General features: G+C 47.6%; 8 protein-coding genes across 8 annotated transcripts; 4 read left to right on the top strand and 4 right to left on the bottom strand.

Annotated features, from left to right (window-relative positions):
* Window positions 1–7,671: 7,671 nt before the first annotated feature.
* LY79DRAFT_664226 (uncharacterized protein) lies at window positions 7,672–11,676 on the top strand (the record flags this gene model as incomplete). Its single annotated transcript, XM_060562864.1, has 6 exons — window positions 7,672–7,890; window positions 8,453–8,599; window positions 8,693–9,134; window positions 9,607–9,809; window positions 9,933–10,780; window positions 11,053–11,676. The coding sequence occupies exons 1-6, from the start codon at window positions 7,821–7,823 to the stop codon at window positions 11,674–11,676; spliced, it is 2,334 nt and encodes a 777-aa protein (XP_060406814.1). The 5' UTR covers window positions 7,672–7,820.
* Window positions 11,677–13,098: 1,422 nt separating this feature from the next.
* On the top strand, window positions 13,099–13,627 carry LY79DRAFT_530936 (uncharacterized protein; the record flags this gene model as incomplete). The annotated part of the gene is made up of 2 exons (XM_060556218.1): window positions 13,099–13,295; window positions 13,354–13,627. Coding segments are annotated over 2 exons (471 nt in total), but the record flags the coding sequence as incomplete, so codon positions are not given.
* Window positions 13,628–13,824: 197 nt separating this feature from the next.
* LY79DRAFT_675384 (uncharacterized protein) lies at window positions 13,825–14,767 on the bottom strand (the record flags this gene model as incomplete). The annotated part of the gene is made up of 4 exons (XM_060564434.1): window positions 13,825–13,888; window positions 14,005–14,445; window positions 14,522–14,637; window positions 14,696–14,767. 4 exons carry the CDS (start codon window positions 14,765–14,767, stop codon window positions 13,825–13,827), a joined length of 693 nt encoding a protein of 230 aa, XP_060406812.1.
* A 2,454-nt stretch (window positions 14,768–17,221) lies between these two features.
* LY79DRAFT_573957 (uncharacterized protein) lies at window positions 17,222–18,701 on the bottom strand. Its single transcript, XM_060559533.1, has 2 exons — window positions 18,341–18,701; window positions 17,222–18,197 (listed from the first exon to the last, which is right to left on the bottom strand). Exons 1-2 carry the CDS (start codon window positions 18,525–18,527, stop codon window positions 17,392–17,394), a joined length of 993 nt encoding a protein of 330 aa, XP_060406811.1. The 5' UTR covers window positions 18,528–18,701; the 3' UTR covers window positions 17,222–17,391.
* Window positions 18,702–19,022: 321 nt separating this feature from the next.
* LY79DRAFT_573956 (uncharacterized protein) lies at window positions 19,023–20,402 on the bottom strand. Its single transcript, XM_060559532.1, has one exon. It carries the CDS (start codon window positions 20,332–20,334, stop codon window positions 19,090–19,092), a length of 1,245 nt encoding a protein of 414 aa, XP_060406810.1. The 5' UTR covers window positions 20,335–20,402; the 3' UTR covers window positions 19,023–19,089.
* Window positions 20,403–21,183: 781 nt separating this feature from the next.
* Window positions 21,184–22,269, top strand: LY79DRAFT_177961 (uncharacterized protein). Its single transcript, XM_060551278.1, has one exon. It carries the CDS (start codon window positions 21,471–21,473, stop codon window positions 22,101–22,103), a length of 633 nt encoding a protein of 210 aa, XP_060406809.1. The 5' UTR covers window positions 21,184–21,470; the 3' UTR covers window positions 22,104–22,269.
* On the bottom strand, window positions 22,076–22,883 carry LY79DRAFT_573953 (uncharacterized protein). The gene has a single exon (XM_060559531.1). It carries the CDS (start codon window positions 22,783–22,785, stop codon window positions 22,435–22,437), a length of 351 nt encoding a protein of 116 aa, XP_060406808.1. The 5' UTR covers window positions 22,786–22,883; the 3' UTR covers window positions 22,076–22,434.
* Window positions 22,884–23,523: 640 nt separating this feature from the next.
* On the top strand, window positions 23,524–24,548 carry LY79DRAFT_573952 (uncharacterized protein; the record flags this gene model as incomplete). The annotated part of the gene is made up of 1 exon (XM_060559530.1): window positions 23,524–24,548. A coding segment is annotated over exon 1 (586 nt), but the record flags the coding sequence as incomplete, so codon positions are not given.
* Window positions 24,549–26,130: the final 1,582 nt, after the last annotated feature.

Genomic DNA, 26,130 nt, shown 5'->3' with positions numbered 1-26,130 from the left:
TTTTTACTTTAATAAGAGAAATAAATATATAAGTAGGTTTCTAATAAGCTAGTCTTATACCTTTTAATCCTAAAGTTATTATTTTTTGCCTAGATTTTAAGCTAAAGACACTAACACTAGTTAACTTATGTCTAACTAGCTTAGGCTTATAGGACCTAAAGACACTAACAATAGTAATTAAAGGCGTATAAAGCTTTACCTTATTAAAAAAAAGGATTAGGGACTATTAAGGAAGTTTACTAACACTAATATATAAGGTAATTAACTTATAGTTAAAGGGTATTAGTAAGTTAGTATATTAACTTACTATTATTAAGGCAGAGAACTATTAACTTTATATAAGGATAGAGGTACTTAGTAAGCGCTAGAGGGCTAAAAAGACCTAACTATATCTTAAAGGATTACTTAATATAGCTAAAGTAGAGGCACTGTAAAGAGAAAAGGACATTATTAAAGCTAGAGGTAAGGAAATATCCTAAAAGGGGGGTTATATAGAGAGTAGTAAACTACTTGTATAATAATGTAGTAATTACAAGAAGACTAGATATAATGCATAAACCTATAAGGTAGTTTAGGATACTAATAAAGAATAAGGTAATATATATTTTTAATTAATTTTATATAATTTAGTTAAATTAAGTTATTAAAAAGATAGAAAGGTAGGTAAATATATACTACTTACTATAATATACTACTTACTATATATATATATTACTTACTTAATAGTAGGCCTTAATAACCTATAATAAATAGGTATAAATAAGTTAATAATATATTATCTTAAGGGTTAGTTAGTACTTACTTTTAACTATAGTTAACCTAAGGGTAGTTACTATAGATATAGTTAAGCTATTAGTTATATAAAGAATATAAATATTAAAGATTTATTTAATAGTAGCTAAATAGGCCTTAGATTTAGTATTAATAATATAAGTAGTAGTATAGTTATATTTAATGCCTACCTTATATAACTTACCTAAGTTAAGGAAGTTAACTAGGCTAAGAGGACTATACTTAATATCTTTAATAATCTAGTTAATAGTCTAAGTTAGGTTAACTAGATCCTTTGTCTAGAAGAAAATAGTACTATTACCCTCTAGATATACCTAATTACTATTTACTATAGTAAAAAGTTAAAGGTTACTATAGACTATATAAGATATAAAGTAGGTTAATAAGTTAAATATAAGGTTAAAGTAGCCTAAATCTAGTATAATATTAAAGGTAGTAATAACTTTATTATTAATAGCTATATATACTATATAGCTAGGCTTTATAGCTAGGCTAATAATAAAGAAGCTACTAAGAGTACTTAAGGCTTCCTTAATAAAAATAGAGGTTAATAATAAGTTAAATAATTCTTTTTTATAATTCTTATTATAAATATACTTAGTTATATAAATAAAAAAGGTATTATAATAAAGATAATTAATAAGAACTAGCTTTAGGTAAATAGTCTAGTATTTTATAGTAAAGTAGTTTTTTTTATAATAAAAGTAAAAACTACTATAGGTAATATTCTTAGTAAAAGTAGTACTTTAGTTAATACTAAAAGAGGTTACTATTAGATTAGTAGTATTCTTATAGTATATAATAAGTCTTATTTTTTATTCTTTATCCTAAGTAAAAGTATAAATAGTCTTAATAACTTTTACTTAAGTAAATATCTTATTATTATTAGTATAGTACTTATAGGTATCTAGTAGTTATATCTTAAAGTAGTTAAATATAAGAATAGCCTAATAGTAGTTAGAGTTTTTACTATAAAGACTAGTAATATAGCTTTAGAGGTATTAAACCCTTATAAAGGTATTATAAAAGGTTTTATAGTCTTAGGTATTACTCTTACTAAACTTATTAATAAAGGTAGTAATAGTATCTTTAAATACCTTAGGGATAAACTTCTTAAGTGTTTTTATAAAAGTATATAGGTTACTATTGTTAACTTAGCCTATATTAAGAAGCTTAATAATTATAAGGTTATAAGTACTAATAATAATACTATAAGTAGTATTATACTTATTTTCTTAATTTTTATACTTATTAGTATTAATTACTAGTTAAAGGACTTTATAATTAATATATTTCTTAACTTTAGTAGTATAAAGTAATATATTAACTAGGACTTACTATTATAACTAGTTTAATTTTCCTTTTAGCTTAAGAATAAACTATATAACTATTTAGTAGTTAACTTTATTAACTATAATAGTAGTTAATTACTTATATAAAGAAGAATAATATAATATAGATAAGAGTCTCCTTTAGACTATAAGTAGCCTAATAATATATTAAACTTTATATACTTTTTTTATAAAATAAAAGGTATATTTAAATTATTATATAAATTACTACTTATTATTAAATATCTAAGTAAGAGGTAATATAGGTAAAAGTAAAAGTAAAGTAAAAGTAATATTTTAAGTTTATTACTTATTATTATTATAAGGTAATATAACTATAGTAGATAAGTAGTTAAATAGTAATATAGGTAGTAACTATAACGTTTTATAAATATTACTATAGACTATTAAAAAAGAAGAGGTAAAGGTAGCTAATTAATTAATTTATAAAGAAAATTAATTAGTATTAACCTAGGCCTTATAACCTGTGGGAGCAGCAAAGTAAGGTAATACTGTTGTATTAGTAATAACTGTGATATAAAGCTAACTAGGAGTGGGCTGCCCGCAGTGGGCAGAGGCTGGCCAAGAAGGAGGTAGAGGTGGGTCACGTGACCCATGGGCTCCTCCACCAACAGCATCATTCATTTTCTCTTCCTCCAGATTTCACTATTTGTGCCCCATTTCGCACGACGGAGCGTTCCACGCTCTGAAACTGGATATATTGTAATGTGGGCTGGCTGCCTCTTGACTTTCCCTCCTGAGGTTCCAGTAGACGACATCCTAGAAAGGAAGCCTCGTTTGACAATTGATTCGCTGTCCCTTTTTTTTTCTGGTCCAGAAACTTATTCCTAGTCATTTTAGGGACTTTGATCATTGATGATGCATCTAATGTTGATATTGGTTTGTGAGATCAAGTCTCATAGTACAAAGACTTGCGCGGCAGATGAGAGAGGCATGTCGTGAGTCTCTGTTTATTGGTAAGAATTCTCCAGAAAATCACCTATTACTTACTGCGTCTGAATAATACCGCGATGGAACTTGGATGAATTGGGCGCCCTGGGAGTCCCCAAGATATCTTAAGCTACTCCCGGAACGTATCTCTAAATTGGTCGTGGTTGGCCGCCAGCTAGACCTCATTCGCATCTTGGAAAACTGCGCTTCTGACCCTGACACAAGAGGCTGTCGTCTCACGTTGGAACACTGCGAAGCCTTTTTTCCCTGTTGGTTGCAACGTTAGCAGCTGGGATTGCAGTGGACTTGTAAACTTCGGGCTTGGTCGATAGACCAGCTGTTCTTGAAGCAAGAGCAACAACTTGAAAGTGTTGGTTCCGACCTTGCTTTTCGGTGTCAAGAGTAATCTAAATCTACCTTGCATTTCGATACGGTACTTCTATCGCTCCATCGAGCCGAGCACTTCTCATTGGTACTGTCAACGCCCTAAATCGCAATCATGATGGCAGCGTGCCGCCCGCAGTTCCACGAGGCGATGCTATTGTGGAAGCGATGTTGTTGCACGGCAAAATTATTTGAAGCATCACGAGAATGTAGACGACGCCTCTGGCCTTAATTGATAGCGATAGACATGAAACAAACCAGGCAAAAGGGCTTCGGAATGTTTGAGAGGTGTTATCTGACGAATGGCTCAGGCAGGCATGGGGCCGGCATAGCGGGCGGGCATTTTCATGTCAATCCCCGCTTGTGTGATCTTGGTCTTGGTGTACTTGAAGATACTGGGAAAAGAAGGGTTCTCGGGCTTTGGTATAGTTGCTGATGCCGCTCCGATCTGGTTCCATGTATTTTATGCCGTTTAGGACGAATCCAAAAAGCGCAGGTAGTTAATATGCCAACGCCAAGCGCTGAAATTGCAATAACAACAGGAAGTTCAACGCTCCAAACGAAACTTTCATGTTCAAATTCCATCGCACGGGAGCCAAAGTCTCAGTCGGCCACTTCTACAGCCATGGTGATATGAGCTGGGGCGTTTCGAGGCGACAGCTCTTGTGCATGACGGTTGTACAATACTCTAGCATGATCTTGGGCCTTTCTGACAAAGTCTGGGGCTGCTTGGGCATGTTTTTGGTTTCTGAGGTCTTTCTTGAACAGCTGGCTGCTGTTCGCTGCGTTACTATCATATTGCTGGCCGTTGCCGACCTGGCATTCGAGGGTCTGTGCTGTTGATTAAAATCTGCATGATTCCTTCGCTTGGGCGTCTTTGCTTGTCAATGAGATTGGTTGATTGATGTCTCCCGAAAGGGTTGAGAGAGTGCGGCGGCCGTGTTCTTTTGCTCCATGGCATGAACGTAGTATATAGTGTGGACTCCTCGTGGTGTGATTAGGCTCAGTGGCGGGAAAGTAATTCAGCTAACGAGATGTATTGGAACGAAAAGTGCTGGATCATGGTGGAGCAAAACCAAGAAATGAAAGGGTTCAACACCTGATCTCATCCGGGATGGTGAAAGAGTTCCACGGGTGTCTCATTCCTAATGCTTACCATCCAAGCGATGCGAATCTGCGGTTTGAACAGAGACTAGGGGACTCAAGGAGCTAAAATAGACGGCTCCATCGTCGATGTCATCAAAGACCGTAGAAGAAAAGCATAACGACACTATTACTTGCAGATGCCACAATAATTGTTGAGAACCCCGTGAAGTCCTCGAAGAGACCTTGATGAAGTATACTAGGCTTCGCTACGACCCTTCATGGTAGCTGCCATCCTCATACAAGGTCTCAGACGCATACTTGAACTGGATGCTGAAGATGTTGCTGGGTTCCATGGATCTTCAGAACGGAGGGCCTGAAGAAAATGCTCACAACTATACAAACCGCTTCAAAATGCCAAATTGCTTGTCTTATGTAGTTCACTGCCGATATTCGATACGAAAAGCTTCAGTGCGTTTTACCTTGGCCAGATTTTCAGAGCGTTCAGGTTCCTTAGCAGGTTCGGAGCCGAGGGTTGACATGCTGATTGAGCCCAGTTCTGATGATTATTTCACAAAGAGCTACAAACGAGATTAACAACAGCAACATTACATGATGAAAAGAACTTGTTCGATGGACTTCGCTCTCCGATATCTCCTAATGAAAATGGCGGAGCGGGATTGAGGTTCGTTCATGGATGTCTTTTGAGCCAAGCCCAAACTCAAAGTATACACAGACGACATATTGGGTCAATCAAACTTGTTTGACAGCTTCTTGAGGGGACAGTCACTGTGACTTACGAAGCAACTCTTTTGCATACCCATCATTATCAGGTCTAACAGATACCGGTAACGATCAATCGCCAATTGCTGCACAGGAGTCCGACTATTACTTCGCGCTGAAAACCAGGCGAAGGACTAAGTGGGTGTTAACACTGCAATCAACACTTATGTCGGAATTGGCAGTGAAGTGTGAGGATTCTCGCCCCAAGCATGGGATGAAAACCTTGCCAATAGCATCGTCACTACGTCAGGTTCAGGTTTGTTCTTTGAGTAATACATTTTTCTTGTGTTTGATATTCGAGACTGGTGCTTTCACTTTTGGAGGCATGATGTGTCGCTGCTTTGGTTGTTGTCAGGTTTAACGGACAACGATTATGTGGTCATAGAATGACTTACCAACGGGGTTGAAGAACGTGAAAGAAGGTGGTTCATACAAAGGGTTTGCGGTTGCGATAAAACATCCTAGTTTTATCATGTATCGACGAGTTTTGCAAGGGTTTCAATCTGACGGCGTCAGCTTTGACATCGTTTTCATGAGCCATAGCTCTTTTGCCCCAGCGTCACTTGGTCCTGACTCACTAGGCGGCTTCGTCATTTGCGTCCATCATCCTCGGCGTTCATGTGATGTAAGTTACAGTACTGATTTTCAAACTCAAAGTTCACTAATAAAAAGACTCCTGGTCTAAATACAAAGTTTATACAATAGGAATACTCACCAACGGACCTGGGGTTAGCGTGCATTATCAAAGCAAAGCGGCCGTTATTTGAGATTCCAAGTATCTAACGTTTTCATCACATCTAATAACTATGTCTAGACTACGCCCTGGTGGATTCGCTTAAGTCACTAAGCCAAACCATTTTTTAGCCTTTGTAGAGCTCCAATGTTGATCACTGAGTTCCTCTATCGCAAGAACTGCAAAACTGTCAGATGCTCCGACCCCCGGTTCTCTGATTTGGCACCTACATCTCATGACTCCAATTGGTTGCTAGAAAAGCCTGTGTTGTACGTCACCTGAATCTAAAGTGAATACTTAATCAGATTCCTTAAAGGCGGACCTATTTACTTATTCGGTCCATAGAACTCGATGGATGACAGCTAGCGAATTCAAATTACTGACATCCTGCTTCGGCAAATCTGACAATTCCAACAATCAGAAGCGTTCGGGATGATGGAAAAGGCATATAATTTTCAGATAGGAGCGTCAGAGGCATGGTAGCGTTTCACATGACAGCGGAACTCAAAGGAATCAATGCAGCCGTGATGCAGTAATGTTTGCCACGGGTCTCAGAAACTTGGCCCCAACTTTTGACCATATCATGAGAAACGTCTCCCGAAGGCTAGTCTCTGACTTTTACCGTCGGTCTAGATTCCGAATTGGGCTTGGAATCATTCACAAGGGATTTGTGTCGGTAAAGGGGTTCAAAGACGCGGAAGCTGATGGGTCCCCCCGGACGTCACACCTTTCCACCAAGTCATTCTTAAATTAATCACAATGCCGAACCAAGACTGGTACGCAATGAAGTTGAGAAGGATAGGGAAACGTGTATTACTTTTTTGAATACATGAACCTTGGACGTCCTTAACTTTCTTCACGCCGATAATGGGCAGCAGGTTCGCTACATGTATCCCTAAACGCCGTCATCTCTAGGTCGCGGGATCACAGAGACTGATAAAGTACCAACTCAAGGCCCAATTATGCTGTGTTCTTCTACTTGGCGGGCTCACACTTGGTCAACATGCTGTAATGCATAGAAGAAGGGAAGAGTGAGGCTCGTTGAGGCGACCAGTTGGCAAACTCAGGTCAAAATAAAATCTATGCCATTGTCTCCGGCTGGGAATCTTTTAGATGGCACAAATTACTTTGTAGGCGCATGTAGAGAAATCAACGATTCAGTTAGAACAAAACGTCTGTGAACTTCTTCTGCCGCCCGCCTCTGCCGTGCTTTTCGTTTCTCCAACAGCAACCACACCACAGCTACATGCACGAGGACAGTTCCATGATTCCCGCTTCATACTCAAGTCTGATGTTCTGAATCTGCTTCCACTGTTGAGATCATGTCAACGTAAGCTAAAGCACATTTTGGGTAGATGTCATCATCGTTTTGTGAGCAGACAAGAGCTTAATGCATACGGCTCGGAACAACCCTCCTATGACTTGTCATGTTTCACATAATCCAAATTTAGTTTCTTTATTCAGACAGAGAAATCAACCTTTCTTTGATAACCGAGTTTGCTAAAATGAGTCATCGATGCAGATCAGTTCATCGACCAGGCGAATTTGCCTGCCAAATACTGGGTTCATTACCTCGGCGCCACGCCCTCATCATCCCTCGTCAGCACTTAACCACTATGCGTAGTTCTAACTTCCATCTAATGCTCTCGGCCAAATCTGTCTGACTCGGCGGTCCAACGCAGACAGCTTCATCATCGCTCTAGTTCACTGTTCGATTCATCTTTCACCGAACGATGGCCCTCAATTAAGCTAACAGGTCCATTATGAAATGTTGTCCAAACAAGCAGCGCGAACGGACTCCTAAAACCATGTTTCATAGTTTGCCCAAGAAAGGTACATGTGCCTTGCCTGACTTTAGGCGCCGGTCCACCACCACACATCTCAGCCACTTCATATTTGGCAAAACAGCAAACCGTTTCATTCGCTACGCCTTGATCAGGGCAAATTATGTATATCTAAAAATTAAGATTTGACCCCAGCCATAAAATTTTGACGCGAATTGTCTGTCTGCTACAGGGGCAGAAGAAATGAGATAGGCTTACACAAAAGGGACGCTGCTAAATGGCCAAGAATACTGTAAACAATGCGAAGGCTTTAAATAAGTAGATGTAGTGGACATGCGCTAAGGGAACTGCGGCCTACAGTGCAAAGGAAGAAATCCTGAGTTAAGTTGACAGTGGCCTAAGGAAGACAGACGCTGTGACATGTTAACAAGAGACACTGGACAGTTATACGCCTTAGCTAGCCTAACTTAGTGTCAGGGACTAACAGCTAACTCTGGTGCTAGAATTAACAGTTGGCACCTAGGGAAATTGACATTTAGTACTGCTTAAAACTAGCAGTTAGTACCTACCTACAGGAATCAATAGTTAGTGTACCTATGTCAATTTTGTAGCTAAGGTAACAACGGGATCTTACTGCTTCCTGTCCACTAAGCCATCCACTGAGGCGCCATCAACATTACTAACCAAAGCAACCAAGCCTATGTCTGAACAGATGGACCATGTCAAAGTGCACGCCGTTAAAGTTCTCCCTCGCAGGGGTAAGCAAGGGGGCGGGACGGGCCGAGCCGAAGACATAGATCACCGGCTGGGACCATCGTGTTTTTGCCGCCACGTTTGATGCATTCTTCCAGCTTGCTATTTGGCGACACCTGCCTGCATTATCTTCACCGGAACTCTGACAAAGTACAATATCCAAAGCCCCAATGCTCCTGCCGCCCTCAACTCTGCGTTGCCTCGCTTTTTCACCCAACATCCCTCTCCAGTGGGAAGTCGTGGGCCGCCCGGTGTCATGGCCATGAAAAACATGGCATGCCCCAGTCTGGCTGATCTGCCTGTGGCGCTGCCGCCGATCGACCCTCACGCGCCAGTCACACACACATCGGGGCAACAGGCATATAACTTAATGGAAGGGGCGCTGGATACCTGCCCCACCTGCAAGTACCTTCCTTACCTTACCCACCTTGCCTTACCTTACCCACCCGCCTGCCACTTCTTCCATGGACCGCACTCTGTCACCTGGGCGATCGTCACAGCTGGCTGCTTCCCAAGCTGGGTGGACAGCCCAGAGATTAGGTCATGTGCTACATCCTTCACCTGCCCGCCTGCTCTCCCACCCGAGGCAACTTGACCAAGTCATCCGTCCGCGCAACATCCGATGCACATGCGCATGCTTTCTTCGACATTCCCGTCCCTTATTCCACCACATTTCGTTCGTTGTTGCGTCTCTGCAGAAATATGCTCTGCATGAACTTTGACCACCTCCAACCTTTTTCCTAATCCCATCAGATTATCGCCCACAACGATTATCATGCGCGAGTTGCGACCACGGCCCACAACCACAACCACAACCGCACGTCAAGCTACAGAAGACGGCCAACAAACAGACGCCACCCATATCTCAACTGTGAGCATGACCCTGCCCCCCTCCAGAGCGCCTTCCCTCGCTGATCGATAATCCCCCGTTCCAGGTCCAGCATTTTGCGAGTGAAGCCGTGGTTACATCTCCAAAGAAGCTCCGAAATCTCGTACACCACGTCGTCCAAAGCTCCCAGGCTCCCGACCGAGCGAATATCTGTCTTGGCATCATCGCAAACGCGCCCACCGCCAAAGCAGCGGGAAAATTTGCGTCAGAGCTGCTCGACGACGACGCGCTGCATGACTTCCGCATCCAAGCAAGAGGCCGTCGTCTAAAGCAGCTTTCATCCGCCGACAGCAAACGACACCAAAAGCAACTGGAATATCTCGACGGTCAGTAGGGTGATCGTCGATCGTGGTTACCAGAGTCAATCTTTCGGAACTCGGGCACGCCAGGACAGACGCTCGTCAGTTGCCTGTACCACATCACGGAAGTCGCACTTGCACGAAACATAGCGCTCGAATCGCTGTGGCAGGCTGGCGGCCTCCTTGAAGAAGCAATCCACGCCGATGCGAAAGGGATTCGTCGGCTGCGCGTCTCGGATCTTCGAAATTTGAAAAAGACCTTTCTCGGGCAGGCGGACAGCGGCCCTCAGACAGAGACCTCGACACCCACACGCCCGACGTCTATTACACCTGCCTCTAGATTCAATACACCAGAAAGAGCAAGAGGAGATCCGAGCGACAGATTGCCAGCACAGGAGTTGACTAACACTCCAGTTGATCCCGACTTTGACCCCTTGGACGAAACCACTTCCCAGCCTCCCAATCACTGCCGAGCCTTCAACGACACCACCTCCCAGTCTCCAAGTCAAGGCCGAGAAGGCGACATCCCGAATTTCTCGGACGTTGAATACGAGCAACTAAGCTTCGACCTGGGTGGAAACTCGCCGGAGCCCAGCGACAACGACGATGACATGGCTCCTACACGCTCAACCGGGGGCAGACCCTCTCCAAGTTGGCAAACGAGGTTGAAAGAAGTTGTTTTCGCGCCAGAAATGGATGTCAAACCCGAAGACATGATGTCTATCGTCCCCAGCATGGTCGAAGCCGATGGTGACTTGGCATCATATGGTACCTCAAAAGCCGGCCGCGTCTTCGACTTCCCACTCCCACTCGGTCATCAACTTCTCGAAATTCAAAAGTACGATAAGATCGTTCTTCTCCTTCACCATGGTCAGACAGATGGACAATGGACCTGTCTGCATGTTGTGAACTATTCGGCTGGCACCCGGAATTTGGTCGATGCCTGTCATATCGACTGCGTTCCTGACGGACAACGGATGGACATGGTCGAAGGCTTTGTACGAAAAGTCGTCACTGACTTCAGGACTAATTGCGAGGTGTCTTTTAGGACGGTTCGTGGTCCCTCTGAAACATGTTGATACATGGAAGAGGGCAAGAGGCTGATGAATACCAGGCGCTCATTGAAGCGAAAGATTCCCAAGCGACCAGCGGGGTTTTATGCTTGAGTGCGGCATACCACAGAACGAAGGAACAAGACGAAGCGCCACTCCTGACTTTACCAGCCTACGTCGAGAGACCATTCCCGATGTTGTCAAAAAATGGAAAAAAGAGACCTTCTCCCGAAGAAGCCGGCTCGCCCGACCCTGCCGGTGAATCCAAAAGGCGCTTCCTTGAGCATTGGACTTCCAAGGTAGCGGCTGAAGACGCGTGTGCCAAAGCTACCGGTCTCATTCCTCGGCTCGAGAAGCGAAGGAGAAGGCTGAGCGCAAGTCAAAAAGATCTAACGCACGCATCGTCAGCAGCGTTGAACGACGTGTCACGCCACAAGGTGACCAAACTGTGGGCATCCAAGGTGGCCTCGCTGCAGGAGGACCACGACGACCAGGACTCGGACGTGGAGGATATGACTATTCGCGAGGCCACCGCTGCCTTTGTCGAGCGCCTCCGTGCCGCAGGATACAACGGAGAGAGTGTCGAGAAGGCGACAAAAGACGTCAATACCGCTGCGGAACGTGCGAAGAAGCTCACATGCGATTTGAGCGCCGTGTGCAGCTCGGCGGAAAAGGTCAATGCGGCAATGACGGCCCTTGAGAAGTGCAAAAAGCAGCAAGAAGTGCTTCGGGCAGCAATCACGGCGGTCGGTCTTTTGGACCCGGAAGACTGGGTTGGGAAAGACGAAATCGATCTTGTCGTAAAGGAGATGGCGGAGGAGACCCAAGAGGAGGATACCTAGACTACGTTTAAGAGATGGTACATTTATACCAGGGACATGCTACGCCATGTCTACTAATAAATACGCTTGTAGCGAGCGTTTTGGTCTGAGTGCCGGAGTTTGTCTTTTGGGCGCTGCGATGGGGGGTTGCAAAGCTTCATGAAGATATGTCGCTACTCTAGATTTTGCTGAAGACGTATGGAAATGAGGCAAACAACTTATCTCTGCAGCATTGATTGTAATTTGGTTGTGACTGTCGGGCGTTGCTTGTTTGGGCTTGACGCGAACGAGGGCGGAGAGTGACGGGAACGTTGGCTGTCTCGGGGGGGCTGCACTTTTAGAGGACAGGACTCGTTCGCGAAAGCGGGCCCTTGTGCTGAGCATGAGGTCCAGAGTACTCCGTACACTACAGTGAGTGGCCCCTCTTGTCCAGGTCCCCAAGGCACCGGCGGCGGTACGTACTGCGGTATCAGGCACCCCCCCTCGTCAGGTAAATGTGGCCGAGCTTTTCGATTATGTCAGCAGTAGGTACTTCGAGGCTATTGTGCACACCCAGCATAAATCTGGCCAGTGAGAGTCTTAAAATCCAAGGGTTACAACTCCATACAACTCCACACTACGGATACTTGTTAGGGAAACCGTAGTAGGCTGCCGTTTTCAGGCCCAATGCCCTGCAGACCTCCCCGTCCGCGCCCTGAAGCTCACTCCCACCCCCGGTCGCTGGCCTGCGTCGAGTTGCACATTGTTGACTGCCAATGCGCCAACATATATTAGATGGGTCCGTTCTGTTGGTCTTTTATTTGTTATGAGGAGGAGTAGGGGCACGAAATCAACTGACGGTCAACAGTATTGCATCAGTCAGCCTAGGTGAGTTAACCAATAGAGGGCCTTGAACCTTCAAGACGAGGAAGTATGACTGTCCACGGGCCAAGTCCGACCGGTGATGTGAAGGGGTTTGGCATCATGAGGCTTGTTTGTGGTGGAGAAAGCCATTGTCAAGGTGTCGGACGGGAGGCATCATCTTGTTGCTTTTGCCGAAAAGGGGAGGGGAGGCCATATCAAAATGAGACTGCCAGGGATGGAAATCGTGAGGTGGCGAGGCAGTATTTTCTTTGAAGAGGACAGCAGCCACCAATCTTGATCTTGGATGGACCAAGGACATCGGCAGGGAATGCAAGCATCAGGACGACGCAGCGAAGACCCCCACAGGAGAAAGCGCGCCCCAAATTGCTGAAAGCAGTTACATTGCCGAGAGGGTCGCGGCGGAGGGCATACTCTGTCCGCACGCTGCGAGTGACACGGTGATCGGTTGATGGGCCTTTGACCAACTTGAATAGCGCGTGGATTGATTCTCTATTGTCTTCATCCTCTGGTTGGAAACCAGACTCCGAAGCCTGCTCCATCGAACCGTAGGATCGACCAAGACCGAACAAGGTCTTCTTCAGCAAATATCTCAAGGAATCGTGCCAAGCATGGAATAGCATAACACGGTCCCTCTACAATACCCGCCTGTCGGTTCTGCAGCATGGCCAGAAGGCTCACTACTCCTACATCACTGCCATTCGCATTGCCATGGCACAGCATCAGTGTTGCTCGGCTCCGCGCAAGTCGATTCACCGGCTAGGTGCTAGCAGCAGCAAGTACCACTTTGATTGGTAGTGGAGTCTAATGACTATCACAGGTTCACGTGCTGCTCAGTCATGTCGACAACAAGTCTCGAATGACCATTTACACGGCCGAAATCCCAAACTCCTTCCTCGACAAGCTCGCACATCCTTGCCGCCGTCCACCCCTCTCTGCTGCATTCCAGGTCCAAGCCAGGAAAGTCGAATACGAACCATACACAACATTCCAACAGCGTATTTCCCAAGCTTTGATGCCTTGCGGTACAAAACGAGCGCGCGACCCGAACTCCCATAATGACCATCACGGACACCATGCCCAGAAGCGACGACGCGCCGATAATGGATGAATGGAATGGCACAAGGAGAACGCAAATCAAGGAAGCAAACTATGAGGGTCAGATCACCGGGAACGTGTCCGACAACACCCGCCCTGGTACATGATGAGCACCGAGCTTTATCCGTCTCCATGGGCTTGAAGGCGTGTGCTATGGCATGAGAAGGAAGCCCTATACTCTTCTGGCATCCCGCAGACGTAGTGCTTCCACTAGCAGTCTTCTTCGGGCATTGGCGTCACCCAGAAGATCTCAATTGCGGTCATGGTACGGTGCCTGCCGATTGTCAGCAACTGCCGATTCTCAGCACCTACCGATTTTTCAGCAACTGCTGCTCACCTTCTGCTTATTTGCACCTCCGGTCCCGCATCCAGGCTCAAAAATTGGAGCACCATGTCGCCAGTAGCCCTTCCATGTCGCCAGTAGCCCTTCCATGTCGCTTCAGGCCTTCATGAGTCGACGCCGGAGCCCACGCCGTTTCGGCTGGAAGCTTGTTTCCAAGCTTTGACCGCAACTTTTCGATCTTGCCCAAGAGCTTCGCCTGGCCAGGGGGAAATGGCAGTGCTTGCTCGTACATCTGCAGCGCCACAACATCATTGCCGGCCTCCTTCGCCTGCTTGGCCGCCAACAAGAAACGAAGCCCCTCCGACCAGGTATCGTCACGTTCCCGCTCCTCGCTCTCGATACGTCGCTCAAGTGCCTCCAACTGTCGGCGGACACCGTCGTTGATGTCGGGGTAGTCGGGTGCTGGAGCCGGCTCGGTCGTCTTGCTCTCTCTCGATGCGAGTATCTCGCTCACCTTTTTCTCGAGGACGCTCGATTCTGTCGGAAGCCTGTAATCAAGCTTCACAGGCGGCACATCCGAGAAAATGAGCTGGCTGATGCATATCGCCCACTAGCTGAGCGTACCGTGTACGGGACATGGCGGCATAGATACCTTGCGGTATTGGGCTCTGGGCCAGGAGGGCAACCACGACCTCGATGGCAAAGATGCCACAATTGTATGCGTCGGACTGCTTGGCGCACTACAAGGCATAATACATGTTAGTTAAAGCCACGGAGGCTACCGAGAGGCCAACTCACAGGTTCTTGAGAGAACTCCAATGGTGCATCGGCCGTATCAGCAAGCCTGTTGTCCGCAAACCAAGACGCCATTTTGGTTTGCACGTTTTGGAACACATCTGGCTTCGGGATCGAGTCAAAGTATCGGAACACTTTGGCCTGGCGACTCAAGTGACTGACTGACTAATGCTGGTACCCTTGCAGTTGCATAATAAAGACTACATTATCTGGCAGCTTGGCAGGATTGACTGTCGACTTGCGCTGGTCGCCTGGTTCATAATCAATTAGGGAGCCCGGATCGAAAACGTGACAGCTGGGAGGAGGGACGACGCCTGAGGTCTGGAGACAGAGGCTTATATGGGAGCTCAAGAGCCATTTGTCGGATTCTAGAGCGTCAACACAGTCAGCAAGAGCTTTTCCCCTGCACTAGGCTGGAGTCGTTTGCGATGGTGTTGATATTGGTCTGCTGGCTGGCGGAAGGTTGTGCTTGGCTCTGGTGGCGGGTGTAGCTCTGGCGAAGCTGAAAGACGCGTCATGTTCCGTCAACATGTTCTTGTTGTGTAATGGTACAGGCAAGGTTGGTGTTCTTGATGTCTAGTTCTGTTGCGTCGTTAAATGACGATGGAGGAGATAGAGAAGATGGAGAAAGTATCGGGCTAGGGGAGCCCCGAGGGCTCTCGACACTTGGGGGAGACGCTTGGTTAAAGAGAGGAGGAAACATGTCCTGGTCATGACCTGAAGCAAACAACGTATCGGCCATTCCTCCAGCCATATGCCCATCGGGCTCGTCACGGGACCCTTGCTGTTTGGTAATTGGACGGCTCTTGTCAGGCTCCATCAGGTAGCCGTTGTCTTGGTCGTCTGCGCCTCCGTTGAGTGAGGAAGAGACCGAGTTGGACCGATTCTGGGCCGTCAACGTACGGATGGCCTCGGAGAAGAGTTGCTTATCGAGAGGTTTGTCCCCGACCAGTTCGCGCAAAAGGCCGCCCTGAAGCCAAAGGGGAGAAAGGACAATGCCCTGTTTCTTGGCAATCGTGGTGATTGTGACGAGACGTCCGATGAGGCCGTCGGCAATCTGCCTTTGTTGGTTTCTGCGGCGTCGCCTCACGTCCTCAGGAATCCAGCCAAGGCCTATCCATTCGGCATTCAGGTACGAGATGTGCTTTGCGCGTCGCTCGGCGGTTCGGAACCTGCGAGCCTCGATTCTGTCGTCAGGATCGAGTCTGGCTTCGGCGATGTTGATAGTTGCCTTGAGCTTGGATCGTTGAACAATCACTCTTTTGAGAATGGCTGACTGGATATCGGGCAATATCGGGTCCACTGTCGTATCGATGATGGCAAGCAGGCCTTGCTTTTGTCTCACGAGGCTGGGGTGTATATCCTGCGCAACAACGGACGAGAAGATAGACTTGACCTGAAATGATTGTTACTCATGTTAGCAAACATCTCATCAAGAGAAGTGAGGGTATCTGGGATAAGACGAAAAAGGAAGGATTCACGTGAGAGTGCGCTGTTGCCAAAGGTAGGCTAGGTAGGTAGGTAGGTGCAGGCAGGTTCCAATCTCTTCATCAATTAGGCCCAGGCCTTCAGGCACTGTGATTGATGGATGGAAACGGGTCGATTGTTCGGCTGGCCTCAACCCGAAACTGGTGTGGCGGCTTTGGTGTGCTTGAACTTGGGGATCGACGCGGTGGTGTCGCCATTGTTGCAAAAGGGGATACGACCGACTAAAAACAATGGCAATAACGCGGGTTTCAGCTAACCTACAGGGTATTTCGATCTTTTCACGCACAAGTGTGTCTTGTTGAGGAGGTGGTGATGATTGCGCCTCGTGATGAGGATGTGAGAAAGGGAGAGAGAGAGAGAGATAGAGAGAGATTGACAAGGGGAAGAAGTGCGTTAGAGGAGGAAGAGAAGGAAGACCGATCTTACCTGCCTTGCCAGCTGGACAGGAGGATCCGGGCAGGCCTGCACGGACATGGATACGAAAAGGAAGGAAGGAAGGTGTTGTTAGTTCCTTCTGTAGACTAGAATGGGCTGGCTGGCGGAGGTGGGTCCCGGCGTCGGCTTCTCGGGGACAACTTTTTGTCTGTCCCCGGACAGCTCCGGCGATACGGACTGACCAGCCTCGAGCCTACCAACCAGCCTTTTGCCCACTTCGTGGGTTTTCTGCCAGAGTTCACATCACCACAATACCACCACTATTTTGCCACAGTTACGTCCCTTCACACGTGCTGGCATTTTACCAAGTTGCTAACTGTGCTTTCTGGGGCGATGCCAAATGGTCTGGCTAGCTACAACATCATCTACACCTTGTACCTCGTGCTGACCGTCCACGCCGGTTTTAAGGTAGTTTATACCAAGGTCAAAGAGATGGCCAGTGAGCTCAGTCATCAACAACTTGTCCGTCAGGCCATCTCCAGAGATGGTCAGGCTCAAGGAGCCGAGGGAGGCCAAGGTCCTCTCGCAGCTTAACAGGTTCTTAGACGGGCCCTCTCAAGGAGTCCGTCACCGCCACTTGCACCATGTTCACGAACAAAACCACCGACTCGCTGCAGTGGCCTCAAGTGGACGTCCAAGGACAGCCGAATTCGCGAGCCCAAGTAACGACAGACATTAAAGATCTATGCTAGGTGATGCGAGTCTACGATGTAGCTAATATCAAGCTTTAACACACATCGGCTTTTTAGAGGACACAGCAATCCGCTAAAGTGTCCTCATCCCTGTTCTGGACGGCACGCCCTTCTCCGCCTATGCTCTCTCAGCCACCACACGTACCAACCCTTCATGTGGCTCAACGCCGACTCTGCATCGGCGTGGGGAGGCTCGGAACCGCCTTGGGGCGGCCAAGTGTCTTGCTCATGCTCATCGCCGCCTCCCGGCGTTTCTTCAGACGGGGGCGGGAGAGAGCCGGGCATCGGGCCCGGCGTGTGGCTCTCACGGCCGGCTTTGTCGGCGGCGGGGCGGAGTGCGAGGGGAAGAGGACAGACCAGAGGCTGAACCGACGACGGGGGCTGATGGGAAACATGGCCATCAGGACAATCTTGTTGTAGATGTTGTAGATGTTGTAGTTGTTGTAAATGAGGAGACGCCCGTTCCTGTTGTGGGTTCACCGCACGGAGGATAGAGGTGAGAATTTCGTGCGTGGAATGCCAATCCCACGGTGCACGTCTGTCGTCAATATTCTTTGGGGTGTCTTCCCAAGACGGCGGCGGTGCAAGGTGCGGCTGCGTCTCGGGCTCGAGGTTCAGCCCAGATCCTTTGGGAAGATGCTGTTGTGGCGGCTGCACCGGAATCGGCTCCGACGATGGCTCGTCAGACGCGCATGTCGTTGGCGCCGCCGGCGCATCCTGGGGCGGATCGTCGATGCTAGCGGCACTCGGCTGGTTTATCACCAGGGACGGCAGGGTCTCAGCTGGTCGAGGAGGAGTCGGTTCGGGAACAGGACGCTGGGCGGGCGGAGGCGGCGGTACGGCCTGGTCGTCCGGGGCAATAGGTACCGGTACCGAGGCGGGGGGTGGGACTTCTTGATCCACTTGGTGAACATGCCCCTGAGCGGAATGAGGCTCCTGTGGCCGGGATCGAGCCAGTTCGGGTCGAAGTCGACGGACATATTAGGGGGCAAGGGGTTCGTCTGGCGGGCGTAGGCGATGAAGGAAGGCAAACCTTCGATCTTGGGGGTCTCAAGCTCGGCCTTGAGGGTGATGTGGTGGCTCATTTTGCTGTTCGAGATGTCTCGATAGAGAGCCTGAAGCTCGAGACATCGGCGTTTGCAGACGACGGTGTCATCTCCGGCCTTGGCGCGGTCGAGGATCCTAGAAGGACGGGCGGTAGGGCTCGGGTCGTCGTCCATGGTCGGGGTGTTGATGGTGATGATGAAAAAGAGGGAAAAGAGGGAAAAGAGGGAAAAGAAGAAGAAGAAGAAGAGGAGGAGGAGGATAAACGGGAGGACAGGCAAACAAACAGGCCCAGAGTACTCTGTTCCATATCAGGGAGCTCTTCTCTATGCCAAAGTACCTAAACAAAGAATGTACGCGGGTGGATTTCTAGCACCTGGCAGCTGGCGGGGGTGAGGTTTGCGCGCTAACGACCAGCCCGACTTATACTAGGCAGGCGGGCCAAGGTGACACCTTCCCACCTTTCCGCCTTCCCGCCTTCCCGCCTTCCCGCTTTCCTTAGATACGGAGTACCTCTCTGGCCCTGTACGGCCAACGCCACAAGCCGTTGTGGCTAAGCCCGGAAGAATACCACATTCCGTACGCGAACGAAACAATCTAATTAACCCGAACCTACCTAGGTACCTAGCTAGGTCCCTACCACCCACCCACTCACCTACGCAGTCCTGTGACGATTTCGCGTCAACAACACCACGTATTCGTACATACATTCAGCATCATCCCATCCCGACCTTCTCCTCAATCGTACGCCCTCCCGAAATATCCCTGCAGAGTCTTCAAGTACTTGGCAATCAGCGTCTCCATCTCTGCCTCCACCTCCGCCACCAGCGCCTCCTCCTGCTCGCACCACCTCCCCCGCGCCTTGCCGTTGCCTGCCACCTCCACCTCGGCTTCGTCCCGCGCGTACGGGTACGTTCGCCGCACCTTATCCCTGAGGTGGTTCACGTCGATAATGGTCCTGTCCAGAAGCTTGGCCTCGTGCAGAATCTGGCCCACCAGCTCTTCGTGTCTCTCTTTGGACCACCGCGTCGCAACGCACACGGCCTGCAACCCCGTCGCTGCCTCAGACACCTTGCTCACACTCGCGCTCTCCGTCCTCTTCCCCGTCCTACTCTCAGACCCCTCCTCGATTCTCTCCTCGACCCCGCCCGACCCTATTTGCAGTCCGACGTACTCCCTCGCCGCCTTGGCGTAGTGGCATGAACCCTCCACCACCCTACTCAGCCGATCTAAACCACCGCCGCTTGGGTGGTGCCTTGCCGCGCCCATATCTTGCCTCCGTCTGTGCAGCAGCTCCCGCAATTCGTTCAGTTTGATGACCATGACATCACTCCGAGTTGCTGCTACCCGAGCGCCTCTCCACCACATTAACAAAGCCCGCCACACCGCCGGCGGCTCTGCCCTGCAGCTTTCCCGCACTCCGCTGTACATGGAGCCTCGCCCCCGGAGCGTCTGGAGTTTGTCCTTGGTTCTCTCGACCTGCCGCCGAGTCAGGTCGTAATACGCCATGGCGTGGTCATCCAACTCGTCTGCTGCCTGCAGCGTCTCCCGGCTGTGCTTCAGCATGCCGCCGCCACTGTGTTCCTTGCTACCACTGCCGCCGCCGAGAGTCTCGTAGAGATCTTCCAGATCACGGTGCACCGACTTTGGGATCACCATACCTAGTTCTGATGGCACTGGCATGTTGAAGGTGTGATGTGCTGATGTTGTCGACGACGTTGAATCTGTCGGTACCAGAGGCAGATGCCAGCTTCCCCCCTCGGGCGAGGGGGGAGTCCAAGAAGAGAAGACGCCGCCCACGACTGCGCCCACCCATCCCGCCGCAACTCCGACGGCCCTATTGTATCGCGGCCCGAGCCACTCGCCTGTTTCCACATGGACCAGCGCCACGCCAAGCATCACCGGGATGAAGATGCACAAGGCCTTGCAAAGCTTCCATGCAGCCTTGTAGATGGCCCATCTCGCGTACCTCGCCATATGCATCAAGGCAGATGCTCCCAGCAAGCCGCTTGTGTCGCTGCCGCCGCCGCCGTCGCCGCCGCTGCTGTTGGGAATCTCGGCACCCCGTCTTGTGCTGCTTGTGCCACCTGTGGCCGCGCCGTGTTGCGCCCGTCTGCCGAATCCATTGGGCGGGTGCTGCCCGTCCCCGTTGAACTGGATGTAGTTTTGCTGTTGAAAGTGCACCTTCTCACCCCTGACCTGCGTTGTGCTGTTTTGTCCTCCGCCGGGTTCGTCCTGCTTGCTCGCCGCCACCGCCGTCCATGCCGAGGTGATTGGTCTGGTCGCTGTTGAAGACAACGTTTGTGAACGTGACTCTTGGTGCTGAATCTCGACGGTGGCACCCGTGCTGCTACTGCTGCTGCTGCTGCTGCCATTTGTGCCGTTGCTATTCCTATCGCTGGTCCCGCCTTGGGCTATTTGACCGCCTTTATTGACACTGGGCTTGCTGGTTTTCTTGGCCTTGCCCGCGCCGGACCCTCTGCATGCTGCGAGGAAGATGGCTTGTTGGTCGGGTTTGGGTTCCGGCCCGGATTTTGGAGCCATGTCAGATGATGTATGTGAGTGAATAAATGCAGGCTTGACTTGACCAAGTTGCGACTGAATGCTGCCGAAGGTGGTGGCATGATGATCTTATAATGGCGAGGTGCGACGCGCTTGTATGGTCTGCTCTTCTCTCTCGCCAAAGAAGCAAGCAGTCTCCTGGTCAGAGCGACGGCCAGATGATTCATGAATTAAGTAGTATCGTGTGCCCTTTTGCGCCTTGTCTCTTCAATACGGAGTAACAAGCCACTCGTCATATCCCATTATCTGCGTGAAAGAAGAAAAGCCACCCTTCCTGGGCCACCCTCTTTGGCCAAACCTATGAGTCTAAGCAGTGGCTTGCAACATCCTGTCTCGAATGACCCTTTTGCTTCCATTTGGAGTGAAAGCTGTTATGCTTTTTATTACCATCTTCAGCCGTCGCAATGTGAGACACCTCGGGCTGCGAACGCATCAACATAATGATGGCCGCGGGGCATTTATACCCAACGCATTCCACTACGCTACCCAACCTTGGCCCAACTTCTCTCATCCCTTTTCTCTCTCTGCTTATGATCTATAGATGAGAGCGACCAGAGATGGATTCGTTCCCAGGTTATGATTTTCACCAGGGCTACGAGGAGAACTTCTATCGCCGACCCCAGCGGCGCCATCCAGAAACGACCTCCACCAACAACCGTTCTTCCCCATCCCCCAAGAGGCCACCGGTCTCGTCACACCCGCGGTCCGAGATCGTCACGTCACAAAACAGGGGCCCCCGGGTAGCCATCACCGTGTTTTCCTTGGTCGTCTTGGCTGTCATCAGCCTCCTCATTGCGGTGACAGTAGTCTTCTCCCTAAAGACTCCTTCTCCCTCGGGCGTGGGAGCACAAGCAATCATGTCGCAAGGTCAGTGGCAGCCAACTGAATTCCATTTGCCCTGTTCTCTCTCACTCACTCTCACTCACTCTCACTCACTCTCAACTCATTCTCACTCACTCTCACTCACTCTCACTCACTCTCACTCACTCTCACTCACTCTCACTCACTCTCACTCACTCTCACTCACTCTCACTCACTCTCACTCACTCTCACTCACTCTCACTCACTCTCACTCACTCTCACTCACTCTCACTCACTCTCACTCACTCTCACTCACTCTCACTCACTCTCACTCACTCTCACTCACTCTCACTCACTCTTACACACACATACACACACCCTCTTACTAGCTGCTGAGCATCCGAAAACAGACGCACCAATCTACCGCAAAATATGCTCTACTGAGTATCTCAACTGCCAGTTCCACCCAGGCACCGTTGCTCCACCAAACCTCTTCGAGCTCCTCGGCCTGGATCCGTACGCAGCACCGTTCCATCCGGCTGCAGAAGGCAACGTACGCGGTGGCAAGACAGTCGACGGGGCACAGCGCAGCGTGCTTGAGGCATGGGCGGGCCGTGTGCAGCCGTTCAACAAGAAAGGCCTGTCGGCACGTGAAGGCGCATACCGCAGCCTGCTCAACCAAGCCATGACGGCGCTTTCTGACATCGATCACCGAGCCGTCTATGCGTCTCGTTTCCTGCGGCCTGTGGACGCCGCCCCCGAGGATGATGTGTGGCGGAACCGAAGGAGGGACCTTGCCATCGAGTGCGCCATCTTCTGGCCGGGAACGGGCCCTGATGGGAGGGAAGTTGATGCACGGTGGTCAAGGTCATGGTTTAGCTTGGTCTTTTCTTTTTTTCTTTTCCTCTTGGTTACTGTTGTTGTCATTGTAGTCGTTGTTGTTGTTTTTGCTGTTTGTACACATGGATAAAGGGCTGGCTCAAGGGGGGTGTAACACAAGAGGAGCACATGCTGGCTCGACACCCAGAAGGAAAGAACCGTCAGGGGCCGCATTGAGGTCATTGCCATCATCTATTACGGATATTGTTTGCTCGTTGCTGGGCGTGGTTCGTAAACCAGAATAGAGCAGCCACCATCCCGTGCCAAGTGACCAACAGGACACGTCTCCGGAACACTTCTCGTCCAACACCTACCTCCCTCTCGATTCCTCTCCTCCTGTCTCCGTCGGCTTCCGTTCTCTCGTATCAGACAGAAGCCGAGCCGTGGCCATCGATTGCATCGCATTTTCGCTACGTTGCTCCCGGGAACCATGAGCCATCCTTCACAGTCGCAATCGCTGTCGAGCCGATACCAGGTGAGAAATATTCCTGCCTCCCTCCCCTACCCGTCCATTATGATCTGAGGCTAATCATCTTTCATTTTCATCCGTCTGCAGCTCCTCCCGCCGTCGACGCCCCCAACGAACCCACCTCATGCCAGCCTCGGCTTCGCCGCCGTGCGTCTGGCGATACAGGCCCGCGGCCCCGACGGTCCGATCCAATTCCTCGACCTCTGCTTTCACGAAGACTGGCAGCCCAACTCGTCCGGCTTGACTCTACACTTGGGCGGCTCCGATGCAACTTGGGCCTCGGGAATATCAGACGGTAGCAATACCCCCATACTTCTCGGCTGGCCTGGCGATAGTCTGCCCCAAAGATACATCGCCGTGTCTCCAGAATGCGGCGATGCCTTTCAGAAACCCCCACAACAAGACTCTTGTCACGATGACAATGAGGAGGAGGAGGAGGAGGAGGAGGAGGAGGAGGAGGAGTGGAACCGGCCGGCGAAGCGGCCACAGCACGAGACATCGACGTCGTGTCCACCACCCAAAAGACGCCGTCGCAGTCTGGCGGACGGCCTGCCGGGTCAACCTGTTCGTCAAAGGGACCAAAACGCCGGCAGCGCGAAGAATCGCGTGCAGGACTCGACAAACTACATCGTGGAGCTTGGTTTGGTCCGTTTGTATCCGTATTGCGAACACGATTCCCCTGTTCCAACACCGCCCCGACCCGCACCGTCGTCGCTCTTCCTCAGGATATGCTCATACCAAACAGCCATCTCGGACATGCTGCGAAGCTGGGCACCATCCACCCGAATCTTGGCTTTGGTCCTGGTGGGGGGGACCTTGTGTGCCCTCATCATCTCAATCGTTGTTGTCTTTGTTTGTCATGCCGAGGTCAGGACTCAGGTCCCCCTTGATGCCGCGAACCGCACGATGAATATCCATCTCGGTTACGCCTCCATTCCCCGGGCCATCCTCCTAGATGATAGGCCGTTATATGAAAACCTAGTTGGGTTTGCTTACGATTCAACAGTGCCCTTGATGCCTCCGTCCACCGACACACTCATCTCCCCTCCTGACCCGTCCCTGTCTCTGAGCTCCACAGGCGACTTCGTCCCAGAGAAGCTGTTCTTATGGGACGTTGAGAGTGTGCTACGTTACTTGCGGTCAGAACTCACAACGATTGATCTCAACGGACTTCTCCTAATCCATCCTGATACGTCTGCTGACGAGATACCTTCCCCCAACCTCAACGATGACGACGACGACGACGCGACATGGATGGACACAAAGGCATCCGGCTCCCGCCACCAATCTCAAAACCGGAAGCGACTTGACAAACTGTTCGACCGAGCCGCCGATGCTTTAACGTAAAAGGTCTCCTCTATAAAGGAATATAAGTCTATATACCTTAAAAAAAGAGAATAAGAAGAAGGATCCTAGAAGACTACTATAACGTAGAGTATATAGGATATCTAGGCGTTAGCTATATAATATAGCTACTATAAAGAAGCTACTATTAGGATAGACTATAGAAGAATATTAAAGAATATATTAATATATATATAGTATACTAAAAAATAAAGCTATAGTATTACTACTCTTATAGTTACCTTACTTTACTACTAATACTAAAATACTTATATATAGAAATATTAATAGACTTTATTATAAGGTGTTAGTAACACTAAGGGATAAGTTAATATAGTTAACTATATATATTAGTAGTAATAAATAAATAATAAAGGTAACTATAGTTCTTTATTATATATAAAGAAAAAAAGAATAATTATTATAGGTTAGTTAGTTAAATAACTAACTTATTACCTATAAATCCTTAGAGAATCTATAGCTAAATATCTAAGGATTTACTAGTAATAAGTTATTAGGGTTAACCTAATAACTCTAATATTTATTTATAATAGTTAATATTATAATACTAGTAACTTTCTATAGTACTAGAAATCCCTTATTATTTATATCTAAAAGAATAGCTAAAAAATATAATAAAAACAAAAAGCTAAAAAGTATTTAATACTCTTTACTTATATAGCCTATTATATATAAGAAACCTATTTATTTATTTATATCTTTAACTACTTATTACTAACTAGCTCTTTTAATATATTATTTAGTAATAACTTTATAAATCTATCTACTAGGTTATTACTACTATAAATCTACTATATTTTATAAATCTTATAATATTTATATAACTAGTAAAAGGCTATAATATTTATTATAAGTTACTTCTCTTTTATAGTACTAAGCTTTATAAGGTACTTATAAAGTAAGTATAAGTTAATATAGAGTATTATAGGTATTTATAGTAGCTTAAGGTAGTTAGTAATTATTATAAAGGTAGTACTAATTATATAAGTAATATTAGTACTAGAAATTATCCTATAGACCTTAGAGGTAAGTATACTATATATAACTCTCTTATACTTTATTAAACTAAAGTAAATAATATTACTAGTTAATTTAAAGCTTTTACTATTAGTAGTAAGTTACTTAATAATTTATTTATTAGTAAAGACTATAATAAAGCTAAGTTAAAAGGTAAAGTTATAGTTATTTATAAATAAGCTATTAATAAATATAAAAAGCTTAGTAGTTATAAAGTTAATTAATAAGAATTATAGGCTATAGTTAAGGTTATTAATTTACTATTTAATTTAGTAGTTTAAAGCTTTAATCTTCTTTACTATAGGTAATTAGTATTAAGTAGTAACTAAATAGTTAAAGTAGGCTTTAGGTTAATAAATAAAAGTAATATATATACTATAGGTATATTACTATTTTAATATAGATTTCTTCTCTAGTTATATAATATTACCTAGATATATACTTAATTAATAATACTACTAAATTATATTATTTTTATTTACTTACTTATATAAATTTATTATCTTTACTTAGTAAATATAATAATAATAGTAACTAAGCTATTATATAGTATTATAGAGGTAAAAACCTACTAGTAAGTAACTTATAACTACTATTATAAAAAAAATCTTTAGATAGATTTATTAACCTTTAACTTTTACTTATTAATATTATTACCTAATAATAGTAACTTTAGATTAATTAGT

Source organism: Colletotrichum navitas, assembly GCF_030913465.1.
Source record: "Colletotrichum navitas strain CBS 125086 chromosome Unknown LY79scaffold_246, whole genome shotgun sequence".
Taxonomy (NCBI): Eukaryota; Fungi; Ascomycota; class Sordariomycetes; order Glomerellales; family Glomerellaceae; genus Colletotrichum; species Colletotrichum navitas.
This window is presented reverse-complemented; position numbering and strand designations above follow the sequence as displayed.